At 38.9% G+C, this 12,607-nt stretch overlaps 1 protein-coding gene across 1 annotated transcript in view; it reads right to left on the bottom strand.

Annotated features, from left to right (window-relative positions):
* Positions 1-287: 287 nt before the first annotated feature.
* The window catches only part of MSH3 (mutS homolog 3), a 190,470-nt gene continuing 178,150 nt past the window's right edge, over positions 288-12,607 (bottom strand). The window contains 2 exon segments of the mRNA XM_027606118.2: positions 288-1,155; positions 4,006-4,174. Coding sequence (XP_027461919.2) covers positions 1,047-1,155; positions 4,006-4,174 — 278 coding nt within the window. The 3' untranslated portion in view covers positions 288-1,046.

Genomic DNA, 12,607 nt, shown 5'->3' with positions numbered 1-12,607 from the left:
AGTCAGGTTGTAAGTGCTGTTAAAACCTCAGGGACACAGATGAACACATGTCTACCTAAACATGCAGGGAGCGAGTGCTGTTAACTATCAACAAAGCTACATACTTCGATACCGGGGAGATCATACATTTTCTACACTGACTAACAGAAAGATCCAAAATTCAGTTCTGTGTATTTGCTAGGAGCAGCAACCTTGGTTCCATAATTAAACCTAAAAAGTAGCAACTGCCAAGATAGTTGAAAAACCCAAAATTCAACAACGAAAAAAATCATTATTTACTGCCATTATTTACTGTCATGCCATTTATTGTATTCCAGCACTTTGGACCTGGTCAACCACGATTTACCACTGCAAAGTATAGTGGCAAGGCAGAACCACAAGAGAGAAGAAATGAAGTTGGTTACACAACTGTACTTCAGTATACAAGCAAGTATTCATTAAATGTTTATTACCTGAGTGAATGACAAATAATTTCATCCAATAATTTTTAAATTGCTTAAAACTGTGAGAGTATTTAACTTTTCAAATTTCATATGATCTTATTCCTTCCGTGCTCTACTTTCTAAAAGCTTGATATCTTTTTCTATTTCTCATCAAAAATTCTTACACTCATAGTGAATAAACTGGTGGCATTATAAAATTAGTTCAAATGAAAAGGTATATTTCTGCTAGACATCTCACCCAGTTGCAAATTAATCTGAACTGGAACAAATAAAAATATGAATTAAATTTTTCTATCATTCTCTAAAAGTTTATGTTAGGCTTCATTTAGGAGATCAGATTTTATGTGAATCTTACTATTCATGAAGTTTTCTAACTATATAACAGAAGACTTAATATTCAAAACTGTTTATACTTTTATAAGTTAGGATGACAAGAACGTGGAATAGACTTTCTACACAAAAGGCCTGTTTCCAATGGAATATACCATAGTTCTGATTTTATGCTCACATCACACAAAGATAGGCTGTTACTGGAGAGATGTTTGGTACAGATGGTATTTTTAATTCTCCATGTTTTGTCCAAAAATGTAGTCTTCATTTTAATCAAGAAGAGAAGCCTGGAATTTCTTCCATTTCAAACTCGTCTTTCCATTTCTGTAGGTCTTTTGCGTCATTTATCATCCATAACTTTGCAAAACACTTTAGCCTTTTCCTGGAGAGAAAATAAAATACAATTTATTTTATAAATGAAATTGTTGGGGCACAATACATTTCGCTGAAAGCTAGAAAAGATCTATGACAGGGGCGCCTGGGTGGTGCAGTTGGTTAAGTATCTGACTCTTGGTTTCCACTTGGGTCATGATCTCAGGGTTGTGAGATCGAGTCCCATGTTGGGCTCCATGCTAGGTGCAGAGTCTGCTTGAGATTCTCTCTCCCTCTGCCCCTCCTGCTTGCGCGCTCTTTCTCTAATAAATAAATCTTAAAGAAAAAAAAAAAAAGGTCTATAACATTAGAATACCAGGCAGGGCTCTGTGGTTAGGAAATTGTACCAGCGTCAGCCTTCGGGTGACGCTGTTATAATCAAGGACTGAGGCTGCTGATTGCCACTACTACCTCCAAGGAGGGGAGAACCCCGCTTGTTCCCGTCTAACTCAGGCCAGAGGCTGTGTGTGCTCACAGGATGAAAAGTAAAGCTGATTTAATATAGTACAGCTAGCTAATGAAAGAGCAGAATGCCAACACAACATAAACATATTCTTTCCATCAAAGACCAACCAGTTAAGTGTTTAGGGTCTGGAGCCAGGGTGAATTCCAGTTACTGTTCCACCACTGACTAGTTATGGGACCCTGACTTCCTGGTCGATTTCCAGCCCTCGCTTGGCCTCATTTTCCCCAATTACGATATGGGCAGAACACCAGTCCCTATATCTCACAAGGCTGTCATACAGATTGAGTTAATACACGTAAAGCAGTAAGAATAGTAACTGGGCACCTATCTAGGTTGCTGCAAATGACTGCACAGACTTGTTTCTGTGCACAGCAGGCATTCAAGAAATACTAGCTGTTACCACAAACCCATAAGTGTACAGGGTTCCCTTTGGTTTCTTTGATCTCACCAATGGAACTGATGTGATAGCACTTTCAGTAAAAAGGTAAAAATAATGAATATAGTGTCCTAATAAATGATCAGATTCTACCCAATGCAACCTCTTTTGACAATTCTGTCTTGTCAAGATTATAGATTTCAAAATGTCACACAGTAGTTGGAAGAGTTAAAATATTATAACCTGTGAATTTTATTGCTCTTGCTATTATATAAGCTATATAGCAGCAATAATTATAAACTACCATATTTTATTGCCATCTCACATATATATATATCCCTTTGTAATTAAGTTTTATTCTAGTTTCTCTAGGGAAGAAGAAAAATAATAAGATAACAAAAGAGGATTTAAGTTTGTCTTTGGACTTTGCAGAGAACTAAGGGCTTATCTTTGGACTCTCATAATAAATAATTACTTTTCTAATTTGGCATTGTAGAAATGATCCAAAAGAGAATGCCAATAGAGGACACTACCTGTCATGCCATTTATTGTATTCCAGCACTTTGGACCTGGTCAACCACCATTTACCACTGCAAAGTATTGTGGCAAGGCAGAACCACAAGAGAGAAGAAATGAAGTTGGTTACACAACTGTACTTCAGTATACAAGTTGGTAATTGTTTAACTAATATTAGGTATTGCTATTTCAGTATTTAAATTTGGTAATGATTTCCAGGACTAAAATTTTTCTTGTAGTATGCTGACCAGCCAAGATTTTCCTGAGCCGAAGGCAGACGCTTAACCACTGAGCCACCCAAGTGCCCCCAGCCAAGATTTTCTATTTGACTAACAATCTGTTCCCTCGTGGTCACATGGTTATCAACCAAGGTGGTAATGTCTTGCCCCAGGCATATCAGACTTTCCAGGTAGTGCAGGAGTGGGGCAAGAGATGGATGAGGAGCTTATGTCCTTTTATCATATAATCTTGTATTTGGGGGAAAAGAGGCTGTAATTTATTATTTTTTAATATGGTATTTTTCTAGGAATATCTTTCTTCCAAAGTATACCTCAGATATATATTAATATTAGTTAATATACTGACTACATACTGGCTTGATATCAAGGGTAAAAGATAGAATGCATTCATGTAAGCATTCTAAGTGACAGAGAGAAGGCAGTTTAAAGATTTATTTATTCATCTCTGAGAGAAAGAGCAAGAGAGTGGGGGGGAGGGGCAGAGGGAGAGGAAGAGAGAGTCTTTAAGTAGACTCTTCACTGAGTGTGGAGCCCAACAGGGAGGGGGCTCAATCTTACAACCCTGAGATCATGATCTGAGCCGACACCAAGAGTCGGACGTTTAACTTACTGTGCCACACAGGTACCCCAATAAAGCTGTTATTTTTATTTTTTTTAAGTAGACTCCATGCCCAGTGTGGAGCCCAACATGGGGCTTGAATTCATGACCCTGAGCTGAGATCAAGAATCGGATGCCCAACCAACTGATCTACCCAGGTGCCCCGCAGGTAGTTTAGAATGAAACATTTGTCACAAACAATCCGCAAAAGAAGTGACAGGGGGATACTGACCACAATTACATAGTTATATAATACTATTATTTTCATTCATGTCCTGACAGAATTCTTATTTTCTGAATGCATATATGAATAAAGGAAGTACTCTAAAGGTTTTAAATGTCATGGTTTCTTTTAGTAATTTGTTATATAACTGAATGCTTTAAGCAAATAATGTGTTGGCACACAGTAAGGAGTTAACTTAGTTCTTTAGAAAAATGACTGAAAAACCAATTTAGCAACTTAACAGATAAAGATCTGAGTAGAGAAGGCGGACTGAATTCACATGAGCTTTTCAAAGATCTGTTTTCATTTTAATTACATGTTTCAGAATATTTGAAGAAATGCTTAAAGGTAAATCTGACATTCATTTACAGGACACTCCTCTTCCTTGGACAACTTGGAAGGTTTCATTATCAACCAAAAAATGCAACACAATCGTTCTGACCTCTTCGTATTTACTAATCCTTCTAACTCTTTTGACTTGCTAGCTGCTTTCTTTAAAATTTCTCCAGGAACATCTGCTAGTTTAGCCACATTTAGTCCATAACTCCTTGCTGCAATTCCTCTGGTTATTTGATAAAGAAAAGTGACAAAATCAGGTTCTTGTTCTTCACCTATAAAATTAAAAAAAATTAAAAAATAAATAAATAAAAAAGAGGAGATAAAGGAAATCATGCCTGAAAGTTCAAAGTAGAAGATTAAATAAGACATAAATTCTTACAACTTCACGCAATTAAAATTTACAATCTGAAAAAGAAACATGTTGTTCCTAATCACCTCTTAGTTCCATTTATCAATTGTACATTATCTAGGAAAAGGGAAAATACTGTTTTGAAAATTCTCTTGCATTTAGGATCTTGTAGCTCACCTAAAAGGGTTTTTTTTTTTTTTTAAGATTTTGTTTTTAAGTAATCTCTACACCCAGCGTGGGGTTCAAACTTACAATCCTGAGATCAAGAGTCACACGCCCCCAGCTACAAGTTTTTAAAAATGACTCGGTGCAAGGTAAAGATTTGTTTTATGCTGCTTGCTAAAAAATTTCAACTGAACTGCTATTATCAGAAAGGGAATGATTCTGATACACAGTACAATATAATTTTTCCTGTAAAATCAGACTAAAAAAGTGTTATTTCAGTGAATGTACTCACTGAACAGTCTTGTATGTAATATACTCTGTAAAGTAACACACATAAGAGGTGTTTCTAAGAATGCTAAAACCAAAACAACAGCAAAAAATGCTTAAGGAAATATAACATGTTGCACAGTTTAAATAACAAGATTGAGAAATTCTGGTTTATTAAATATACTGGGTTAACTAAGGGTTACATATATTCACGTGGATGCTGTTCAGTTCCACCTAGCTCCCATTTAGGCCTAAAGGGTTTATTGCCTTAGCTGTCAGGAAGGCTGTCTATCCACAATCCTCAGCTGTATCCCCTCTTCAGGAGTCACCTCAGCTTAAGAAGAGAACTGCTTCATCTGAGGTCATGTCCTGTCTTCGGCAGGCTGCACCGTGACCAGTTGCTATGGGAGTTGGTAGGCAGCTTCTAAGATGGCCAACAAAGATCCCTGCCTACTGATGTTCATGCCCTTGTGTCATTCTCTGGCCCTGAGTGTGGGCAGGACACAGTGACTTGCTTCTAACAAATAAAATATGGCAAAAATGATGTGTGGTCACTTCTGAGATTAGATTACAAAATACTGTGGCTTCTGTCCTGGGCACTTTCATTTTGCTTACTTGCTCTGAAGGAAGCCAGTTGCCATATTGTGGCCTGCCCTATGAGGAAGCCCACATGGAAAGAAACTGATGTCTCTGGCTAACAGCCACATGAGTGAACTTGGAAGTAGACATTCTAAAGCTTGCCAGCAACCATGTAAGAGGTCTGGGAAGTAAATTCCCCCAGTGAAACCATGAAGTGACAACTGACCTAGCCAACCTTTACTGTAGCCTTGGGAGAAACCCTGAGGTAAAAGTGGCCATCTAAGCTGCCCCCAGATTCCTGACCCAGAGAGATGATAAGATGATAAATGTTTGTTGTTTTAAGTTACGTTTGGGGGTAATCTATTATGCAACAACAGCTAACTAATAAAGGGTATAAAGGCCAGGCTCCCTCACGCCAAGTTGAGGTAACTCTGAAAGACCAAGCACATCTCAGAGCTCTCTGTAGGGCTGGCTGAAGCCTTATGACCACAACACAGCCCCATCCTACCCAGGCCTGTCCTCAAGTGTTGATCATGACAGCACTCTCAGTCAACGCCTGGCAAAAAATCTCAGACTCTGCTTCCTGGGGAACCCAGACTACCATACAAATATACATACATGAACTAAAAACTTCCAAAGATATGGGTTATAATGAAGCACAATAATAGGAAGACAAAGCTGCATACTGTTTAATCTTTGATAAATCTAAAGCACCTCAGGATTCTGCAGCTTTTATTATGAAACTCAATCTAATTACACTGAGTTGCAAAAATGCCCAAAATGAACCAGATTTTTAATAATTTCTGAGATCCCAATAAACGTATTATAAGTTTATCAAGAGCTTTTTCTCATACATTATGTCACTTGATAAATGTGTATGCTTTATTCTTTTATCAGCTAAAAACGAAAAAGCATAACCGAGAAAAAGGATAATGGAATTTTCTTTAACCTCTTCTAAGAATTCAGCAACAAATAACATCTTTCTAAGGCTGGGTGATGGACATGGGAAGGGGAAAGAATGCTGCCACTCTCAGGAATACAGACTAAAACTCACATTAAAAGCAGTAACAATACCGCAAAAATTCTCACCAAAATACTAGCCAATAGGATCCAACAGTACATTAAAAGGATTATTCACGACGACCAAGTGGGATTTATCCCTGGGCTCAAGGTTGGTTCAACATCCGCAAATCAATCAATGTGATAAAATACATTAATAAAAGAAAGTACAAGAACCATATGATCCTCTCAACAGATGCAGAAAAAGCATTTGACAAAGTACAGCATCCTTTCTTGATCAAAACTCTCCAGAGTATAGGGATAGACGGTACCTATCTCAATATCATAAAAGCGATCTATGAAAAACCCACAGCGAATATCATTCTCAATGGGGAAAAACTGAGAGCTTTCCCCCTAAGGTCAGGAATGCGGCAGGGATGTCCACTATCACCACTGCTCTTCAACATAGTATTAGAAGTCCTAGCCACAGCAATCAGACAACAAAAAGAAATAAAAGGCATCCGAATTGGCAAAGAAGTCAAACTCTCACACTTTGCAGATGGTATGATACTTTATGTGGAAAACCCAAAAGACTCCACCCCAAAACTGCTAGAACTCATACGGGAATTCAGTAAAGTGGCAGGATATAAAATCAATGCACAGAAATCAGTGGCATTCCTATATACCACCACCAAGACAGAAGAAAGAGAAATTAAGGAGTCGATCCCATTTACAATCGCACCAAAAACCATGATATATCTAGGAATAAATCTAACCAAAGAGGCAAAGAATCTGTACTCAGAAAACTATAAAATACTCATGAAAGAAACTGAGGAAGACACAAAGAAATGGAAAAACGTTCCATGCTCATGGATTGGAAGAACAAATATTGTGAAGATGTCCAATGCTACCTAGAGCAATCTATACATTTAATGCAACCCCTATCAAAATACCATCCACTTTCTTCAAAGAAATGGAACAAATAATCCTAAAATTTGTATGGAACCAGAAAAGACCCTGAATAGCCAGAGGAATGTTGAAAAAGAAAAGCAAAGCTGGTGGCATCACAACTCTGGACTTCAAGCTCTATTACAAAGCTGTCATCATCGAGACAGTATGGTACTGGCACAAAAACAGACACATAGATCAATGGAACAGAACAGAGAGCCCAGAAATGGACCCTCAACTCTATGGTCAACTAATCTTCGACAAAGCAGGAAAGAATGTCCAATGGAAAAAAGATAGTCTCTTCAACAAATGGTGTTGGGAAAATTGGACAGCCACATGCAGAAGAATGAAACTGGACCATTTCCTTACAACACACACAAAGACACATAGATCAATGGAAGAGAATAGAGAGCCCAGAAATGGATCCTCAACTCTATGGTCAACTAATCTTTGACAAAGCAGGAAAGAATATCCAATGGAAAAAAGACAGTCTCTTCAACAAATAGTGTTGGGAAAATTGAACAGCCACATGCAGAAGAATGAAACTTGGACAATATCCTTATACTGCACACAAAAATAGACTCAAAATGGTTGAAAGACCTAAATGCGAGACAGGAGGCCATCAAAATCCTAAAGGAGAACACAGGCAGCAACCTCTTCGACCTGAGCCGCAGCAACTTCTTCCTAGAAACATTACCAGAGGCAAGGGAAGCAAGGGCAAAAATGAACTATTGGGACTTCATCAAGATAAAAAGCTTTTGCACAGCAAAAGAAACAGTCCACAAAACCGAAAGACAACCTAAAGAATGGGAGAAGATATCTGCAAATGACATATCAGATAAAAGGCTAGTATCCAAAATTTATAAAGAACTTGTTAAACTCAACACCCAAAGAACAAATGATCCAATCGAGAAATGGGCAGAAGACATGAACAGACATTTTTCCAAAGAAGACATCCAAATGGCCAACAGACACATGAAAAAGTGCTCAGCATCACTTGGCATCAGGGAAATCCAGATCAAAACCTCAGTGAGATATCCCTCACACCAGTCAGAATGGCTAAAATTAACAAGTCAGGAAACGACAGATGTTGGCAGAGATGCGGAGAAAGTGGAACCCTCCTACACTGTTGGTGGGAATGCAAGCTGGTGCAGCCACTCTGGAAAACAGTATGGAGGTTCCTCAAAAAGTTGAAAATAGAGCTACCCTATGATCCAGCAATTGCACTCCTGGGTATTCACCCCAAAGATACAAATGTAGTGATCTGAAGGGGTACATGCACCCCAATGTTTATAGCAGCAATGTCCACAATAGCCAAATTGTGTAAAGAGCCAAGATGTCCATCAACAGATGAATGGATAAAGAAGATGTGGTACACACACACACACACACACACACACACACACACACACACACACACACACACACAGGAATATTATGCAGCTGTCAAAAGGAATGAAATCTTGCCATTTGCAACCATATGGATGGAACTGGAGGGTATTATGCTGAGCGAAATAAGTCAATCAGAGAAAGACATGTATCATATGATCTCACTGATATGAGGAATTCTTAATCTCAGAAAACAAACTGAGGGTTGCTGGAGTGGTGGGGGGTGGGAGGGATGGAGTGGCTGGGTGATAGGCAGGGAGGGAGGGTATGTACTATGGTGAGAGCTGTGAATTGTGTAAGACTGTTGAATCACAGACCTGTACCTCTGAAAGCAATAATACATTATATGTTAAAAAAAAATAGAAGATGATAGCAGGAGGGGAAATGAAGCGGGGGAATCGGAGGGGGAGACGACCCATGAGAGACTATGGACTCTGAAAAACAAACTTAGGGTTCTAGAGGGGAGGGGGTGGGGGGATGGGTTGGCCTGATGGTGGGTATTAAGGAGGGCACATTCTGCACGGAACACTGGGTGTTATGCGCAAACAATGAATCATGGAACACTACATCAAAAACTAATGATGTAATGTATGGTGATTAACATAACATAATAAAAAATAATAAAAAATAAAGAGGGCACGTATTGAATGAAGCACTGGGCATTATACGCAAACAAGGAATCATGGAACACTACATCAAAAACTAATGATGTAATGTATGGTGATTAACATAACATAATAAAATTAAAAAAAAAATACCACTAGGATGACAGTGACAATTTTAAGTGTCTAAACTGGGGTAAAATAAACATGATTCAGGGAAAAAAAATCCTAGAGGAGAACACAGGCAGCAACCTCTTCAACCTCAGCTGCAGCAACTTCTTCCTAAACATCGCCAGAGGCAAGGGAAGCAAGGGCAAAAATGAACTACTGGGGCTTCATCAGAGAAAAGCTTTTGCACAGCAAAAGAAACAGTCAACAAAGCCAAAAGACAACCGACAGAATGGGAGAAGATATTTGCAAATGACAATTGCAATTGCACTTGCACTACTGGGTATTTACCTCGAAGATACAAATGTAGTGATCCGAAGGGGTATGTGCACCCCAATGTTTATAGCAACAATGTCCACAACAGCCAAACTATGGAAAGAGCCAAGATGTCCATCGACAGATGAATGGATAAAGAAGATGTGGTATATATACACAATCGAATATTATGCAGCCATCAAAAGGAATGAAATCTTGCCATTTGCAACGACGTGGATGGAACTGGAGGGTATTATGCTGAACGAAATAAGTCAACTAGAGAAAGACATGTATCATATGATCTCATGATATGAGGAATTCTTAATCTCAGAAAACAAACTGAGGGTTGCTGGAGTGGGAGGGATGGGGTGGCTGGGTGATAGACATTGGGGAGGGTATGTGCTATGGTGAGCACTGTGAATTGTGTCTGACTGTTGAATAACAGACCTGTACCTCTGGTCTGTTATATAATTATTTGTTTATATTTAAACAAATAATACATTATATGTTTAAAAAAAAAAAAAAGAAGAAGATAGTAGGAAGGGAAAAATGAAGGAGGCGGAATTGGAGGGAGAGACGAGACGACCCATGAGAGACTATGGACTCTGAGAAACAAACTGAGGGTTCTAGAGGGGAGGGGGGTGGGGGGATGGGTTAGCCTGGTGATGGGTGTTAAGAGGGCACGTACTGCATGGAGCACTGGGTGTTATACGCAAACAATGAATCACGGAACACTACATCAAAAACTAATGACATAATGTATGGTGATTAACAAAACATAAAATTTAAAAAAACAACAAAAAAAGCACTAACAATCCCTTTGCCTCCAAATAAAACTCCAGGAACATAAAGAACAGGTGAGGAGGTGGGTGGAAGGAGACCATGAAAGAAGTGGAGAATGCAGTACCTGCTAACTTGGGTAATTTTTTATTACTCTCTGATGCTCACATGACCAAAAGTGAAGTGAACAGCAGTAGGCAATCAAAAGGGCAAACTCTTCTCATTCTTAAGACAAAAAACCAGTCTTTTATCACTTCACCTGGCTTGATTCTAACTGATGTACCTACATCCAGCCTCTCTTCTATGATCTAGCCTCTATACTGGTCTTTCTAAAAAATACTTCATTCATCCGTCTGTCCGTTTGTCATCCATCCATCCATCCATCCATCCTTCCCTCTATCCTTTTCTGGAAGCCCTCTAACACCACAAAACCCCCTTAGTTAAAATTCGTTTTTCTGGTGGCTTTTTTTTGTTTGTTTATATATATATATATATATATATAATACAGTATGTATACATATGCATAGCTATAAAATGCTTCTTATATATGTTATAAAATATATCTATATATTTTATAGCTATATATTATATTGCTATGAACAACTTAACATACCTCAGTACGAACAATTGCTCAATTTGTCATCATATCCTAGTCTCCACTGTAGTACTAATTATGGTAGTTCTTTTTTTAAATTAATTTTTTTGATGTAATGTTCCATGATTCATTGTTTGCATATAACACCCAGCGCTCCATTCAGTACGTGCCCTCTTTAGTACCCATCACCAGGTTAACCCATCCCCCCACCCCCCTCCCCTCTAGAACCCTCAGTTTGTTTCTCAGAGTCCCTAGTCTCTCATGGTTCGTCTCCCCCTCCGATTTCCCCCCCTTCATTTTTCCCTTCCTGCTATCTTCTTTTTTTGAACATATAATGTATTATTTGTTTCAGAGGTACACGTCTGTGATTCAACAGTCTTACACAATTCACAGCGCTCACCATAGCACATACCCTCCCCAATGTCTATCACCCAGCCACCCCATCCCTCCCACCCCCCACCACTCCAGCAACCCCTCAGTTTGTTTCCTAAGATTAAGAATTCCTCATATCAGTGAGATCATATCATACATGTAATTATGGTAGTTCTTACGGCATCGAGGTAAATGACTATTCTTCCATAATCACATTATGGTGTTGTTTTTTTTTTTTAAGATTTATTTATTTATTTGAGAGAGAGAGAGTGTGAGCACGAGCAGGGGGACAGGCAGAGGAAGAGAAAGAATCTCAAGCAGACTCACCACTGAGCGCAGAGCCTGACATGGGGCTTGATCCCACCACCCATGAGATCGTGACCTGAGCTGAAACCAAGAGTCAGACGCTCAACTGACTGAGCCACTCAGGCGCCCCCTCACGTTAGGGAGTTTTTAGAGTTATGTTCTACATCAGGACTGTCCTTCACCCCTCTCAGAGGGGAGAAAGGGAGAGAGTGTGAGTGGGTGTGTGATGGAAATGTGGCGGCAGACAGAGCCAGATAGGAGAGAAGATGGTAAATAAAAGCTCTTGGTGAGGACTTTACTTATAAGCTGTAACCATTTCCTAGATGGGTATTACTGGAAAATTAATCTGACACTGCTTAGAATCAGAGAAAGTAATAATTCATGTTTCTGCTTGTTACAGGGGAACTTAGCAAAATTTGTTTGAAAGCCAAACTTCTGTAGGCAGTTATTAAAGAAATATGTGCTGATGAAATAGTCTCTGAAGTCACTTTTGGGACTGATTCATAACATTTTTAGAGGTGGATGAGGTTAGGTAACTTGTCCAAGATTTTATAGACTGGAATAGACTAAAGTACATGTTTCTTACTGCTAGTCCGCTGCTTTATCTACCTTGCCATGAGAAATAACAGAGTATCTTAAAAGCCACCCAAAAGGTCTTTGGGGCCCTTGACTGATGACCTATGCGGTGGCCTCTAATTCAGACAGCAGAGGAGTTAGGTTAGAGGTAATGGATGCGACACAGATGTTGCTGGAACAACACTAGAAGTAAGCAGACAATGCACTGATGCTTCAGAATTCTGAGTGAAAATTATTTTCGACCTAAAATTCTAGCCGTAGTGAAATTATAAATCAAGTATGAAGGTATATTGGAGACGTTTTCATTCCTGCAAAATCTCAAAACTTTTAACTCCTTTAGTTGATATTATTAGTA

Source organism: Zalophus californianus, chromosome 5 (assembly GCF_009762305.2).
Source record: "Zalophus californianus isolate mZalCal1 chromosome 5, mZalCal1.pri.v2, whole genome shotgun sequence".
In the NCBI taxonomy this organism is placed as follows: Eukaryota; Metazoa; Chordata; class Mammalia; order Carnivora; family Otariidae; genus Zalophus; species Zalophus californianus.
Note: the sequence above shows the minus strand (reverse complement) of the source record. Positions and strands in the feature narration are given on the sequence as shown.